Source organism: Falco rusticolus, chromosome 6, assembly GCF_015220075.1.
Source record: "Falco rusticolus isolate bFalRus1 chromosome 6, bFalRus1.pri, whole genome shotgun sequence".
Lineage (NCBI taxonomy): Eukaryota > Metazoa > Chordata > Aves > Falconiformes > Falconidae > Falco > Falco rusticolus.
The window spans coordinates 81,916,319-81,931,749 of NC_051192.1; the positions used below are offsets into that span (position 1 = coordinate 81,916,319).

At 38.3% G+C, this 15,431-nt stretch overlaps 1 protein-coding gene across 5 annotated transcripts in view; it reads right to left on the minus strand.

Moving 5' to 3' along the window:
• Positions 1 to 15,431, minus strand: part of LOC119149581 (pleckstrin homology domain interacting protein) — a 118,986-nt gene that overhangs the window by 67,623 nt on the left and 35,932 nt on the right. For 4 of the 5 annotated variants that reach the window (XR_005104768.1, XM_037390939.1, XM_037390938.1 and 1 more), the window contains exons 10-15: positions 9,151 to 9,221; positions 8,248 to 8,348; positions 8,102 to 8,142; positions 6,185 to 6,283; positions 3,980 to 4,133; positions 2,900 to 3,034 (exon numbers count right to left, since the gene is read on the minus strand). Coding sequence is in view for 4 of the 5 variants with exons in the window: in XM_037390939.1 (XP_037246836.1) it covers positions 2,900 to 3,034; positions 3,980 to 4,133; positions 6,185 to 6,283; positions 8,102 to 8,142; positions 8,248 to 8,348; positions 9,151 to 9,221 (601 nt within the window). In the remaining variant the exon portion in view is untranslated. Of the gene's footprint in view, positions 1 to 2,899; positions 3,035 to 3,979; positions 4,134 to 6,184; positions 6,284 to 8,101; positions 8,143 to 8,247; positions 8,349 to 9,150; positions 9,222 to 10,471; positions 10,533 to 15,431 lie in introns of those variants that run through there. The other variant, XM_037390940.1, reaches the window with a different exon arrangement.

A 15,431-nucleotide genomic window follows, 5' to 3' on the forward strand; every position in this document is an offset into this window, starting at 1 on the left:
TGCCTAAAAAGCTTTAACCCTCTCACACTCTTGATAGTTCTGTGGCACATTTCACCCTCTGGGGTAGTGAGTCTAGCTGACTCTAGTCACTGAATTCAGTCACTAAACACAAACCAGTTCTGAATGCCCATGAACTCAGACACTGAGATATGCAATACTTACAGGACCAGATCAAATGAAGTGAAGACTCCAGGTGAAAACATGAAATATATACAATATATACCTACTTACTGAGATTAAGCCCATGTGTGTAGACAGTCACTTACGGGACTAAGTTTACTATTGATTATAAAGACCAAAATCTGGCACACAGACCAAAGATGCTTCAAATTTTGACTGTGCCAACCGATTTAATAGTAAATCTTAAGTTTAAAAACATGGGAGAGAATGTTCTACGGGACCACCAGAGTCTTCTAGTGGCACCTATCTGTAACCAGCAAGGCACAAATAAACCGATTCCTCTATTTACATTAAATACATACCAAAAAGTGTATTTGGTTACTACAGCTTGGCAATTTCACATTCACTGACTGGATTAAAGGAATTAAGTTGCAAACTGACTGACACTGTTTGCATCTCTCAAAATATGTATGTGTGTGTGTGTACATATTTGATTTTTTTTTTATGCTGACAACAAAGGAATTGGGGGGGCAGGGGGGAATAACTTAAAGATAACCAACTCTACCTTACAGATTGGCCACAAGGCTTTAGATGTACCAAGCACTGCATCTAGGATGGAAATACCTGACTGGACTATTATTAAGCTAAGAGTCGTCTAAGATTTTGCTAACTCAACCAACAACCCCAAGGTCTGCTATTTTTTTAAGAAGCTTTTGTTACAACAAAGTCATCCACTGCTAGTTCTGGTACCATAGACACTGTTTTGTCAGACAACAACAGCAGGAGGCTCTTGAATGGTAAAGCACACCTGTCATGTCATTCAACTCTCAGGTTTGGTTCCTCCAGATGATGTTTTCTGTCTGATCCAAAAGAACCCAATCTGTAAACATTTCCCCATCCACTGAATACAAATACAAATACTGTTTTTCAGAAGTATGAGATGACATGTTAAGCAAGTCAATGAAGGTAACAGCAGTTACCAGAATTTAATAGTAGCTAACCTAATGATGTTCCCAGTTGATATGCCAGTTAGGAAACTGGGAGAAGACTAGCTCTGTATGTATTCATGCCCTCCCATAGTAAACCAGAACACTTAACATTTGTAGCTGTGCAGAGGTGCCTACGCCATCAACTCTCATGGTCTAGAAGCATCTCCCCCCACCTCCCCTCAAGTCATTTAAGAAAACTTGTAATTTCCACCCATGTCATTTGAAGCATCAGACATCGAAGACTGGCTGGTGAAATATTCAGAGACTGTAGAGAGATGCCTCTCTTGCATACCTGGCTCATGACTTATTCATTGGTTTGAGACAAACTGATTGCCAGATTTACAATTCTCCTCACCTCACACAGCAGGCAGACTTTCTCACATTTTTCTAGCATGAAACACTAGCTGCTGAGATCTTCTGTCTACACATTTCTCTGACTCCAAAGATCTTAAAAAATGTGATTTTTACCCTTTTTAGGTGTTTGTGTTGCCTTGCGCTCTTGAAATAAATATTTAAGTCTTTCAGGGGGCTGCCTGACATCACAGGCATCCATAGTTGAGATTCTGATAGCCCTTAAATGGACTTGCCTTAAAAAGAGCAGATGAGCTCAGTCTCTTCTGACCTTAAATTCCATGAAAACTATCAAACATCCATAGTAAGTAGGACTGGCAAAGACAACCTAACCATGCAAGCAGAACATACACCTCAACTGGTACAGTGAACAGCACTGTGTGACAAAGATTTGTACTCATAGCCCCAAGATGATTGTCTCAGATTCTTCGTAAGTTCAGTTACAGAAATCAATGCAGAGGGAACAATACAGAACCTACGTCAGTGCTGAAGGAATCTAGGCTGCTCTCTTCCCCCATTAAGCTTGCCATAATTTCCTCAGAGACTTTATGAGCTGTATGGTACACTGCACATCTCAAAATCCATCTTTAGGTTCAGAGTGACCTTTCTGGCTTGACTTCATTTCCAAATGCCCTTTTTTTTGTGAGTACGTCTATAGCAGGTCTCCACTTCAGATGATCTTCTTTATGCTGCTCTCCAAGACTGCCATTCCACTATGGCTTAAAGTCTGGATGAAGCCCATATGCCTACTCTCTGCATTCTCAATGATTCTTCATATTCTACAAAGACTTTTGTAATTTTCTCCAGGAGACAAAGTCTGAATTGCACAACACATTATTAATTTTTTGAGGAAAAAGATACGTACAAAGACCCACTTAATATTAAGAAACAGATGGAAATACCTGTTGCATCCATCTTCCAGAAGAATTAGTTTAGTGCAGAACAGACCAAATTTGAAACCTGCATGTGGAGAAGCTCTACACAGAAAGGCTGACAGTATGGGCCAAGGCAGCATACAACATTGCATGAGATCAGGTGACTCCTGAAGAGCTTTAGCCAGATTAAGAATTAGTAATGCAAAAATTAACCAAGTTCCACCTTGGCTCCCCAGGCAGGAAACAGAGCACTAAAGGAGGGTCTCTGTCACCCTGTCTCTTACGCATGATCTCTGACAATGTAAATTAACACTCCAATTTCATGTCAATGAAGCATATAGAAAGATGACACTATGAAATACAGCCAAAGAAACAACTTTTTACATTTTACAGATTTAATCTTTGCCCCACTAAACTGAATAGGAATTTCTCTTGACTTCACTGGATGCAGGATCTTGCCCTACACACATATGCATGCTTCAAGATGGCCTACATAAGAAGGTACTAAAAGCAAAAAGTTTAGAAAGATTGCTTTGGTTTATCTGCATAAAGCACAATAATTACCATGTTGAAGTAAGACCGGATTTTGACCCCTCTTGCCAAATCCCAAACTATGACATTTCCATCATGTCCAGCAGAGAAAAGAACTCTTGGATCAAATGGATGTGGTTCAAGTACAAACACTTCATCTTCATGTCCCTGAAATTAAAGATATAGCCAGATGAACCAGAGGACTGTCTGAAATACTTACCCAGGAATTCAATATGGTAACACTAGCAACTGTAACTTTAACCTACGAAAGTGTCCAGCCAAGAACAATCCCTTTGACCACATTTCCTTTTTTTTTTTTTTTTTTGCAGCAGTGTGTTATGCTCTTCTCTTTTCAGTTGCAATTTTAGCTTCCTAAGAAGTATGTCAAGTATGTCACCTTCACAAATATGTCCCAATACTTTCGCCATGATTTCAAAAGATCAGAGTCTACAACATTCAGTGGTTTCGGTCTTAATGCTCCACAGATTTAAATTTATTTAGGTGGAATAGCAGTTAGGGATTTAATTTAGACTCATAAAGAATCAAATATATAACTAAAAGTTAGATATCATCTCCAAAATTAATCCTACATTTTAAAGTTTTGCATGAAACATTTCCGTATCTAGCAGAGCATCTAGCTGCCTAGAGTTACCTATTCTCAGTTAAAAAAAAGTATCAGACATTAGTAAAAAACGTTGTTTGATTTATTCTACCTAGAAGACTATTTTTTTTTGTACTCATGGCATGACTAGGTTGCAGAACTGTCTATCTGTGCCTGTTTAAAACAGAGCACATTTATCCACTGATGATATTTCAAAACATTTCTCACATTAAATAAAGGTAAAAAGAAACAACTGTTTCCTTCTCTCCTTCAAGGAAGCACTTTAGGGAAAAGAAAGGCCAAAATTAGTTTCAGACATCTTGAACAGCAATGCTTATTTGCAACTTTAAAGCTTTGTTTGCTAATAAGCAGCTGTCAAGACATCTCTATTACAGTTCAATTATCCAGAAACGTTTATTAAGGGAGTTTTCAGACAGAAAAAAAACATGTAAGGAAGAATGTATACGTGAATTCTGCATTCAGGTTTGATAAATGAAGATGGAACACCTTACCATGAGAATATGAATGAGCTGGCCAGTGAAAGAATTCCAAACTTTCAGAGTCATATTATTTACTGCAGTTATAACAGAGTTGTCATGGCGGTCCCATGCCACCATGGTCACTTTCAGCTTTGTGATTTTATCTTCAACTCCTTGTAAACTTTGTCTAAAACAAAAAGTGAAAAGTTTCAAAGCAATCCTAATTTGCCAAAACATCTTTATGTCCCTAACAAGTGAAAATACTTTTGTATTTTGCTTTATTATCAAAAATAGAAGCATCAAGTCTTCAATAAACTAGAGCAAAAAAAGATGTTTTCCACTATGTTCACATACAACCACAAAAGAACTGTAGATACTTAAACAATGACTATAGGGTCCTCCTAATATCTTAAAAAATAGCCTGATCAGATCTTTTTCCAAAAAATGCCCTCTGATACATGGTCTAACCCAATTAAATTTGATAGCTACAGTATTTCTTGTGACACCTGAAGAGCAAAAATTGAAACTAGTCATTCAGTGAACAGTAATTTGTCCTGGAGAACATTTGCAATGAGTAGTTATAAAAATGGAGAGAAGTATTTTGATACATTTAAATGAGTTAAATTCTCAGGCTATATTTAGTACTATACCACCACTCTTTCCCATCACTAATAATAATAGTGCTTAATTTTGCATGTATTTTATGTTTATCCCTATGAAACCCAAAACCTAGCCATCTGTATTATTATCTATCCAAATACTCCAAAAATTACATTTTTGTCAGCGTGGTTTAAAGATGAGCCACCATTGAATTCTCTAGCACACCAATTTCTGGGGAAACATCAACCAAATGCAACAGTAGTATGTTACCACTACGTAGGCAGACAATACAGAATCTTCTACACAGTAAGCACTACAATACATTACACAATAGTATATATTGTACAGCCCAATAATAGAAAATGTAGTTATAGCCAGATTCATTTCTAGATTCAATGCAGAACCCAGGAGGCTTTGTAAGCCGAATTCACTCTTTCCTTTCAGTGCAGCGATTTCATTTTCTTTGATAAAAATTGTGCTTGCGCAGAAAAGATCAAATTTGGAACTGCACTTATCCCTCTAGTCAAAATGACAAAACAGAATTCAGCTAAGGTGCTTTACTGAAATGAGCAGTTCAGTTTCTCAAAGAAGCTCAGCATTTGTGACCACAATTGAGAAGAATCCATTCCTGTTCTTTCCCAGAATGAGTTCAAACGAACAGTTTTTACAGGGGGCATTTTCATGGGAGAGTAACTGAGCATTCTCAAAAGTATCAGTGTTTTATACACTCTTGTCCAACAGTTCTATATTCATGTTTTGTTGAATCTGCCCATAACTGGCAAGATACTCTCTGATCTAACTAATTTACAGTTTATTTAGTCTTCTCTTCCATTCGTCTCTTGATCTTTCAGACATCTGTCCACAGGATTACTCCTGAAATAATTTTTTTTTTCCTATTAAATAACATCCTTCAAACCACTCAGTATGATCAATACAGGGAAAAAGGTTTATCCTTTACACCCATTATAAATCTTTCTAATGTACGTCAGTTGGAAAACATCTCCTCTGTGCCAAAATAAAAAGGTGCAAAAGCCACAATTCCTACCAAGTCATTCTCCACCTTCAAGCTTCTTTTGTTGCTTGTTTTAGTGTACAGAAGTTCCTCATACCTACAAGATCTTTGTAAACTCTGAGGTTGTTTTAACAAATGAGAACCAGTTACAGAGCATGTGATTTATTTGCTCTGGCATGTGGTTTAAAAGAACCTAATAACACTTTTCTGGGCATGAAGATTCCACAATATCTTTAAGTATTACTAAAATGCAAATAGTCTCAAGAACAGACCTGACCTGGTTTTCCTGCTCCAGAAATAAATACCTATGTAAAAAGCCACATAAATTTGACCTTTAATGTGTTTGGAGTATCTTTTATTCTTTTAATCTAATCAAAATACTAGTGGAGATATTACCAGGACAAGCTAGTTTTGCCCGCTGAATATGTAGTCAAATATTTGTTTTCATTGGACTTCAAAAGCTAGACAAGCATATTGTGCATTTAAGCAATAATAATTTAAGAAGGCCTTTTCCCCACGCCTTATTTTTCCTTTTTTTTTTATTTTATTTATTTTTAATAAGTCAGCAAATGGTATCTATAGCCTTCAAGTATCTATTTGACAGCAGAATATTTTACATCACTTACCCTGCTGGGCGAGTAGCCATATCTAACAAAATGCTTTTCCATTCCCTTCGCTTAAATTGCCAGATTCGTGCTGTTCCATCACGGCTTCCACTCACAAATCTAACAAAAGGGGAAAAAAGTTACTCAGAGAGCAAAGGCAAATCTGTACAGAAAAGATACTTGAAAATTGAAGTTCCAGAATTTAGAACTCAAAATAATAGGAAGTTAGAAGAAACAGTGTCAGAATGCTGTATGACTGGTTTGAGGTGAAAAACACTTCTCATAACAGGCGTGCAAAAAGTGGAACCTGCTTCCCTATCCTGAGCCCCTTCCAAACTAACTGTACTTTGATCTTTGGTGCACCTTGCTGAGTTATGACACTGCTCTGGCACAGGGACACCGTAACCCAATGAGCACTCTAAGAAACTCAATAATTCTATTGAGAGCAGCCCTGAGGAGATGGACATAGGGGTGCTGGTGGACAAGAAGCTCAACATGACCCTGCAACATGCGTTTGCAGCCCATGATGTATCCTGGGTTGCATCAAAAGCATGGCCAGCAGGTTGTGAGAGATGATTCTCCCCCTCCACTCCACTCCTGTGAGACCCCACCTGGAGTGCTCCATCCAGCTCTGGCGCCCCCAACAGAAGAAGGACATGGACCTGTTGGACTGACTCCAGAGGAGGGCCACAAAGATGATCAGAGGGCTGGAGCACCTCTCCTGTGAAGTCAGGCTGAGAGAGGGTTTTCAGCCTGGAGAAGAGAAGGCCCCAGGGAGACCTTGTAGCAGCCTTCCAGTACCTCACGGGGGCCTACAGGAAACCTGGAGAGGGACTTTTACAAGGGCATGTAGCGATAGGACAAGGGGGAATGGCTTTAAACTGAAAGAGGGTAGACTTAGATTAGGTATTAGGAGAAATTCTTCCCTGTGAGGGTGGTGAGGCACTGGCACAGGCTGCCCAGAGCAGCTGCGGATGCCCCATCCCTGGGAGTGCTCAGGGCCAGGCTGGATGGGGCTTGGAGCAAACTGGTCTGGCGGAAGGTATCCCTGCCCATGGCAGGGGGTTGGAACTAGATAATCTTTAAGGTCCCTTCCAACCCAAACCATTCTGTAATTCTATGAAACTAACCCTGTCATGCCAGGTAAAGCTAGGGAAGAAATTTAAGGAGTAAAAATAGCTTGAAGGGCCAGCAGAGCCCTGCAAGAAGTACAGACATGATTTTAAAAAAACAAAACCTACTCCCAATAAGCTAGCGCTGTCATGACGCTTATCTGGAGAAGTGTTTCCCAGCTTGAGATTCTCCCCCACCTTTTTCTTCCCCCTTTTTGGGATGCAGGTGTAGAAGGAGGAGAAAGAGGTAGGTGGAGCACAATGAAGCATGGCTAACAACTATTTGTATCATAATAAGTGTACATTAGAACATCAATTAAATGAAGTGTCAGAAACATCACAATAAACTGTTTTCTTTAGCACCCTTCAGATCCAACATCCACAACTTAAAGTGGAACATTAAAAAAAAAATAGGCCAAACAAAATATTGTTAGATCTAGTCAGGTAAGTTTTCCTGTATCCAGCAGACACTTCATTTAATTGAAAAAAGGTTTTAAGTGTTTAAATGTATCTAAAAATGCACATATTTTATATGTGTATATATATTCACATATATTTCTTAAGAAGAAATTTCAAGTATTTTTATGCTCCTTGATTTTGGCAAATTGAAGATACTTTAATCATCCATTACACTGAAAACAACTGTAAGACTGAAGAAGCAGTATTATTAAAAAAAAAACCAGTGAGAATCCAACAGTTATACATGACTTTACTGCATGAACCTCAAAAGAGAAAGCATTTTTTTTTTTAATGTAACTAATACCAGAAACTGGTATTTAAAAAAATTCAGAAGTCAAAAATTAGCTCTGAATAATTAAGTGCTTACCTGCTACTACTATTAGAAAACTGAATGCTGTCAACTTTGTCCTATATAAAACAGTAGAAAAAGAAAAAAAAAAATCAAATATGATTCCAAATTATCTGAATTATTATTTTAATCAAATACATATGTAATTTTTAAAAAGTATTTACAGTATGAAACTCCAACTCTGATATCTTCTCTGGCTGACCTGATCCAAAGAAATAAACCCTAATGATGTGATCTGTACTCCCAGTGGCCAAAAACATTCCACCTAAGAAAAACAAACAGGTAAGACTTAAGAAAAAAAGGACAATCAAATGTTATTACAGTATTTTTAAATGGCTGTAACATCAAATACTTAAATTTATTTCCTTAAATTTATAGCTGTAACTCATGTCAGCTATGACTGTAACTGACCTTTAAGTAAAAAACAAGATCAAGAAACTTGAAAGTTTAACTGGACTTGAATTACCTCACATTTGCTGTCAGATAAATATGCTTCTGCAGACATACCTCAAAGATTAGCTAACTACAGTAATTTGTTTGTGATTAAGTCCTTGGAAGGGGCTCAATCTTAACAAAACCTGAATGGAACTAGGACTCCAGTACACTTTCTGAAAATAAGTTTCGGTCATTTTGACATTTCATCCCATTATTTATGTTACATTCTTCAATTGTCAACTCTGGAATCAACGAAATTCAGACCATGAAAACCTAGCAATGAACGCCTTGTCCCAATTCCTATAAATTCCACCTCAGATAAAGCTGACTCTCAGAATCACTCTGAGAAAAAGGTATACATCATGTTTTATAAGACATGCAGTCACAAGAGACACACTTTCAACATTTTATATTTAATTCTTTTAAAGAATTGCCGTATCACCAAGTGTTAATGTACAGATTCTGAATTTCTATTTTAAGTATTTGGGGGGTTTTAATAGCTACTTTACCTCAATTACATCTTATTAACAAGAAACATGCTATAGTAACTGCATCACACTTCATTTTACTCTCCAAATGACTTCTTACGTTGATACAAGGGAGAAAAAGGGGGCGGGGGGGGTAAGACGTACCAGCACTAAAAGAAGAACAGATCATTTGGACTCCAGGCCGAGGGCGTTCTGTAAACTTCGCTGGCCTTGGACTACAAATAAAGAAACAGTTAAAATTACTTCCTAATAGGGCTTAAAAAAAAAAGTATCTTAGAAATAAAGCACAGAAGGACAAAATTAATATGAAGGAACAGATGGTTGCCCATCCATAAACAATTTTATGTGACTATGCTTCATGATCTGATCTTTAGGAAACTAAGACATCCAGATGGACTAAGTAATCCATGTATCAAGGAGAGTTGCATCACAACTTAAATCCCATTCCTCTCTCCCCTCTAACTTTGCTACATAAAACAACTCTCCTTAAGTCACTGGCAAAGCAGAACAGAAGACACTAGAGGCAGTTGCCCATGATGTTCAGTTTTAAACCACTGGGTGTACTGGAACTCTGGCTTTCTCCTGCAGCACACAGCTGCTTTTACAAGAGAGAAACAGAGCTTGGTGCTCTTTATAGAGCACGATACAAAAGAAAATTAAATAAATTCAGAGTTCTTCACAATATTAGAATATACTGGTTTCTTCAGAAGACACGTATTCTTTGTGGGCTCATTTCAAATAGTACCCAAAGAATGTCAGAACAATAGCTAGAAGACTAAGGAATTTTACTTTATGGCCTGTGCTTTCTTTTAAGCATTTCAAAAATTGATGTGCAAGCAGAACTAAAGCTTCAACAGATTTGGCACTTTAGAAGTGCATAAAACCAAAACATATCAGTTCTGGTTCTTCAATTATTACTTCAACTCTGCTCATGCACTGCAGCAACCTCAAACCAGTAGGTGGTCTTGCATAGTACGCCATCTGCAATCTTCACTCAAAGAATAAACTTACTAGAGAACAGCAGCATTACACCCACAAGTGTGATCACTAAAGATGTGTTTTAACATAGAAGAATGCATATTCATAAAGTCTCCAAAATTTTCTCTTTTAAAAGCAAAATGGTCCATAGAATTCATTTCAGCTGAAGGCAGATGAGTAAGAGACCTTTCTTCACTTATCAGCTATTGCTATCTCAAAGAAAGCAGTAAGTATTAAACCTTAGTGGTGCCTATGCAAAGAATACCAGTTAGAAATCTTTCTCCAAATGGCCCTTTCAGTATAGGCTGCCTCTGTGAACTTTCCTCTACCAGTTTTAAGGTAACTCCCTGCAGACTCATGACAAGAAAACTTCACCACAGCATACACTAAACAAGACAAAGATCTAGTCTACGAAACAGTTGTAACCCTTTCTTAACTGAGATACTAACATAAAAAGAACTATCAGATTATTCAATATACAGCTTACATAATTTGGAGAAAGTGTAAATAGATAAATAGGCTGCTGTTTTCTTCCACTGTGGTTTGTGAACTCTGCCTTTGGAGTTAGGACAGCTGCAAAACAGAGCAAGTATGCACTTACATTCTAGTTTGGATAAAGTTAAATTCTCCAACTTATGTCTCTCTAATGTGTGTTATTGTAGGCATTAGGAGACATAAGATTACGGCACTCTTTTACAATACAGCAGACTCTGGTCTTTACAGAATTACCTGGGCAATCAGTATTTCTGGGAAGCAAGGAAAGGGGACAAAAAGCATAAGTTCTTGCAACATACAGAAACCAAGCTAATTGCTTCACTTTACAAACACTCTCAATCCAGTTACAACGTGGCTGGAAGGCACAAGGATACCTTCACAAGTATTCCACAGAGAGGTCCAGAAAAGCCCTGGTACACAATTTTCCTCCTGGAGGAGACCTGTGTTAAGTTCAACACGAAACCAGAAATGAGAGGGGCTGCAATCAAAAAATAACCTGCACTCTAAGCAGCAGACAAAGAAGCAAGTTGGTCTATGCACCCCTACTAAGGGACACACTCACCCATATAAACATCTCAAGTTCATCTTCTTCCAAATGCAGCAACAGTGCAGGAATGGTTACCTAATCCAAGCCCTGCAGACTGACCTCACTCTAGACATGTAGTGGACTCACGTGAAACTTCTTCCCAGAAAACATGATGTGATATAACCTTTCCAAATTAAGTCTTTGTTCACAAGCTAATGGACAAGGTCCAGCATATCTGAATTCTGACATATAACCAGCCCCTTGAACATCAAGTGCCTTCTGCTTAAGAAAACAGGTGGGAAGTATCACACCACAGTGATGCTAATTGAGAAATCAACATCTTGTCCAAAACAGGATTGTCAAAATCACCAGCATGTGGTTTTCCTATGTTTCTTTCCTCCTTTTAAAATTATGAGGGAAAAAATAGAAAAGAAGAAAAGCAGTGTAGTAAGCTCCTCTACACAAATCTGTGAGACTGTTCTGCTGCCTTGTTCATATGGTCTGCCAGTAACAGACTAACACTGGAAGCCTATGATCCAAACACGGCAGAAGAATAACAAGAAAACTCAACATCTTTCTCAGAGAAGATAAATAGACAAATATTTCCCACTGCAACTAATTTAACTTTGATGCATCAATCACTTATAATTTCTCCTCTAAACTTAAATTCTTCAATTTCTGATCAACCAAGGCCGATCTTATCCCTTCTCCCTACTGTCAATGGATACAGAATCTGACTCTTGCATCTTCTCTCACCATCCAGAACAGTAACAGGAGACTAAGGGGAAAGTCCTGATTGCCTAAATTTCTAATTGCTTTCCCATCTTGTGGGCCACATTCCTTGACTTCCTTGCCTGCAGCAACAACCAACCTTACTGTTCATCTAATTAGAAACCAAATTAACCTACCTGGAATGTTACTGCTTTTAGTCATACATGGTAACTGCCTGGTCAGAAATCTTTTCACTGAAAGAAGAACAGCACACAGAAGGCTCTTCTAGTACTGAAGAACATGCTTCCACACTAGTCACAGAAGCGCGTGAACAAGGCTGATTTGAACTACTCTCCTTTGAACAGTATGAGAAATTTGAGGTCAGCAGTGTCAATGTCTGTGTTGCATCCTATAGCACCAAATCTACTGTAATGTGTCCTTTTGCAGTTTTATCAAAACAGAGCTCTTATCACCAAGCATCTCCTGTCTGGGCCGTATGCATGACCCAGACAGTGAACATGCCTCAATTACAATGTTATCAAAAAATTGGGAGACTAATGTGGGAAGCCTCTAATTTCAGAGATACTATTAATATTGCAGCAGAGCTGCTGGCAAAGCTGAATACAAGGATTTTTGCGATCTAAGAATGAAGCTAACATTTGCAGAGAGAAAAAAACCAAACAGAAAACAGGACTGGGATAGGGCACTAGACATTAGAAGGCTTAAAGGATGTCAAAGTCCATTTGAATGACAAATAACTACAGTTTTCAGGTAGCGAGTTTTCCAATTTTTCATGATCTGCTGAGATAAATAAATTGCTCTGTCATATTTTGATCTTGTAAGTGGGGAATAAAGAACATTTTCAAGTTTCCTCATCTCCCAAAGAAGATGACAGGGAAAGATTCTCTTCAGAGGCAGTTCATCCCAGGAGGGACTAAGTCCAACTTCAGTTAAAGACAAGGAGTTGATTCAGTAGCCTTAACCATCCAAGCTGGGTTCCATGAAAACAGTTTGCAGTGTAGTTAAGAACAAAACTATTTTTAATTTGAGAGCACACTGAACACAGTAGTGTATCCAAACATTGCCTTTCCCATATTTCATGAAAAAGTTCAGCAAAGTACTTACTGCTGGCACTGCCAATCATCTTGAAACTACAATCAACCACATGATCATCATGAGGCTGCCCAACAGCTCATAATCTTAACTCAGTGCCAGACGATTCAAGTAGTGCCAAGTATAAAAAGTAGGGGGTGGGGTACAAACACGGGGCTTTTTTCTTCTTTTAAGCAGCTGACATTTCAAGACTTCACTACCGGTTTCCATTTAAAGTATTGGATGATTTAGTAACACACTTTCATCGCTGATGGCAATTGCATTCTTGAAGGGCAGGCTGCAGTCAAGCTCAGGAGAGTCAACTCTTAACTTAAGCATGTGACAGCACCCTTCACCTGTAACTACTGGGATCTTTGGATCTTGAAAGCTCCCATTTCTCCTTCTTGGGGAGTGATGCCAGTAACCAAGATGTAGTGCAGCAAGGTCAGACCCTAAATATCTGTGGTAAGAGATCTTTTCTCTGCAGCTTTGCTCCATTTCAGAGTTACTGAACAGAAGCAAGCCTGTATTTTTTACTATAGTGATAAAAGTTCAAACTTCCCACCCCACCAGTTATTCTCTTTTCCAGATGGCCTACACAACACGTTTTTGAAAACAAAACCTCACAAAGGGCCTTAAGAAAAAAATTAACAGGAATCTTTCTTTCCTTTGATGCTGTTATATCGCTGACACTCCTTTTCCTCCAGCACATTACTGAATGGATGTGGAGGGAATCTGCCATGTTTCCATAGTTCTGGAAGCAGATCTAAAGGTATAAGGAAGCACAATCACCTCACCAAAAACTGTTACGACAATGTACACCAAGAAGCACTGTCCATACAACGCAGCCTCCCTGTGTATTATTACACTGGACTCTTAGTTTCCCATTAAACTTTTCCAGTAAACTAAAAGTTTACTGGAATAAGCAAGACAATCTCAGTCAGAAAAGTTCAGTTCAACGCATGAAGTAAAATTTCCTGTAACTAACAAATTCCCCTGAATTAGTATACTGTTCCATTCAGGAAGAGCTACATTAAGGCTTTTCTGGCTGTCCAATTATTTTGATATCCTAAGTGGCATACAGTTACGTTCCAGTCCCAAAAGACATACCTGTTTATTTACACTTTGCCAGATTTTTATCAAGTTTTAGCTTATATCAAAAAGCATCAGTTACTTCTAACACCTAACAGCATTACTAAGATCAAACAAAAATTTAAGACCAGTATCTTGCCTCCAAAGTAGCTAAAACTGGTTGTGTAAGAGCAGAAACTGTACACCGTAATGCCTTTTAGTATCTTCATATAATGCATAATACCCTGTGGCATGGAGTTTCATAACTTAACCGCGTGTTTTGCAAAGAACCATCTCCTTCCAATTTGGAATTGGCTACTGAATACCCAACAAGCAATTACTCATTATACGCCCTCCTCAAGACACTCATGACTGTACATGTCTTATCTTCATGCATTCGTCTTTTTCCAGACTGAAGAAACGCAGCATAAAGGGTTCCTCTGTCTTCTCAAACACAACATATAAAATCCTTCCAGAAGGGAAAGTAAGGATGGTACAAATTCCAGTTCAAAATTTACTCTGCACTCCATCATTAAGCAGCACTGGCATGACTTGGGTTACCAGACCACTTCCTTGCTATGCTGCATGAGACAGCTGAGCTAACCTGTTTTCTCTGCACCACTATCTGATCACATCTGCTGTGACTACTTATATATTGAAAGCGTTACTCAAAAAAGTTTTAAAAATTTAATATTTGGTGAGTGTATCTTACTGAAAATTTTTATTCTACATTTACATATCACCATGGAAAGGAATTAGTTGAAAATCCCCTACCATAACTGATGCCAACTTTCTCAGTCCCTAAATTTTACTTCAAGACAAATCCCCTCCAACTCCATGATTCATCCAATCATTCATGACTTCTAAACACTGATCTCCCAACCTTATATAGTATAACTCACTTAACTCTCATGGATTCCACTATTCTCCAATGGCAGAATTTGCTTCAAAATTCCATTCCATAAACTCAATCTTTATTTAGGAAAGTGGGGGAAAAAAAAGAAAGGAAAAAAGTGAAAGAGAAACATTGTGGGCTCAAAAGTTTTACAACTTGGGCAGATTAAGATTTCACCTTGTCAACAAGAGCTCAGGCTTAGAGACCTTATGAAAAATAAGGTGGTGGCAACGCCACTCCTTCACACATTAAAAGTAAGCATGTAAGCCATCTCCCCCTTTTGTCAGCAAGGAGGAGTCTTACTTTGATTACAGCAAGCACCAGGCAGCAGAGGATTAACAGCCTGAGAAGCAGCTTCATCTACAGTATCAAGAAAGAGCCAAAATGCCCAGAGACCACCACAACAGCTAAGGTCCAGACAACTAGAGAAGTACCTAGGCAAACCCAAGCCCTGCATAACCCTGGCACACTGCAAGGAAGAGGTTCTAACAGCAATTACCAAAACTACAAGAAAACAGAAACCTACCTGGCCAGGAGAATATATCCATAAGAACACGTCTCATCCCCAGAGTGAAACCGCTAATGATTACTGAAACAACTATTTCCAATATTAAGCTACAGCTGTTTTGTGATAAAGGAAAAGAAGGAGCAAAAAGC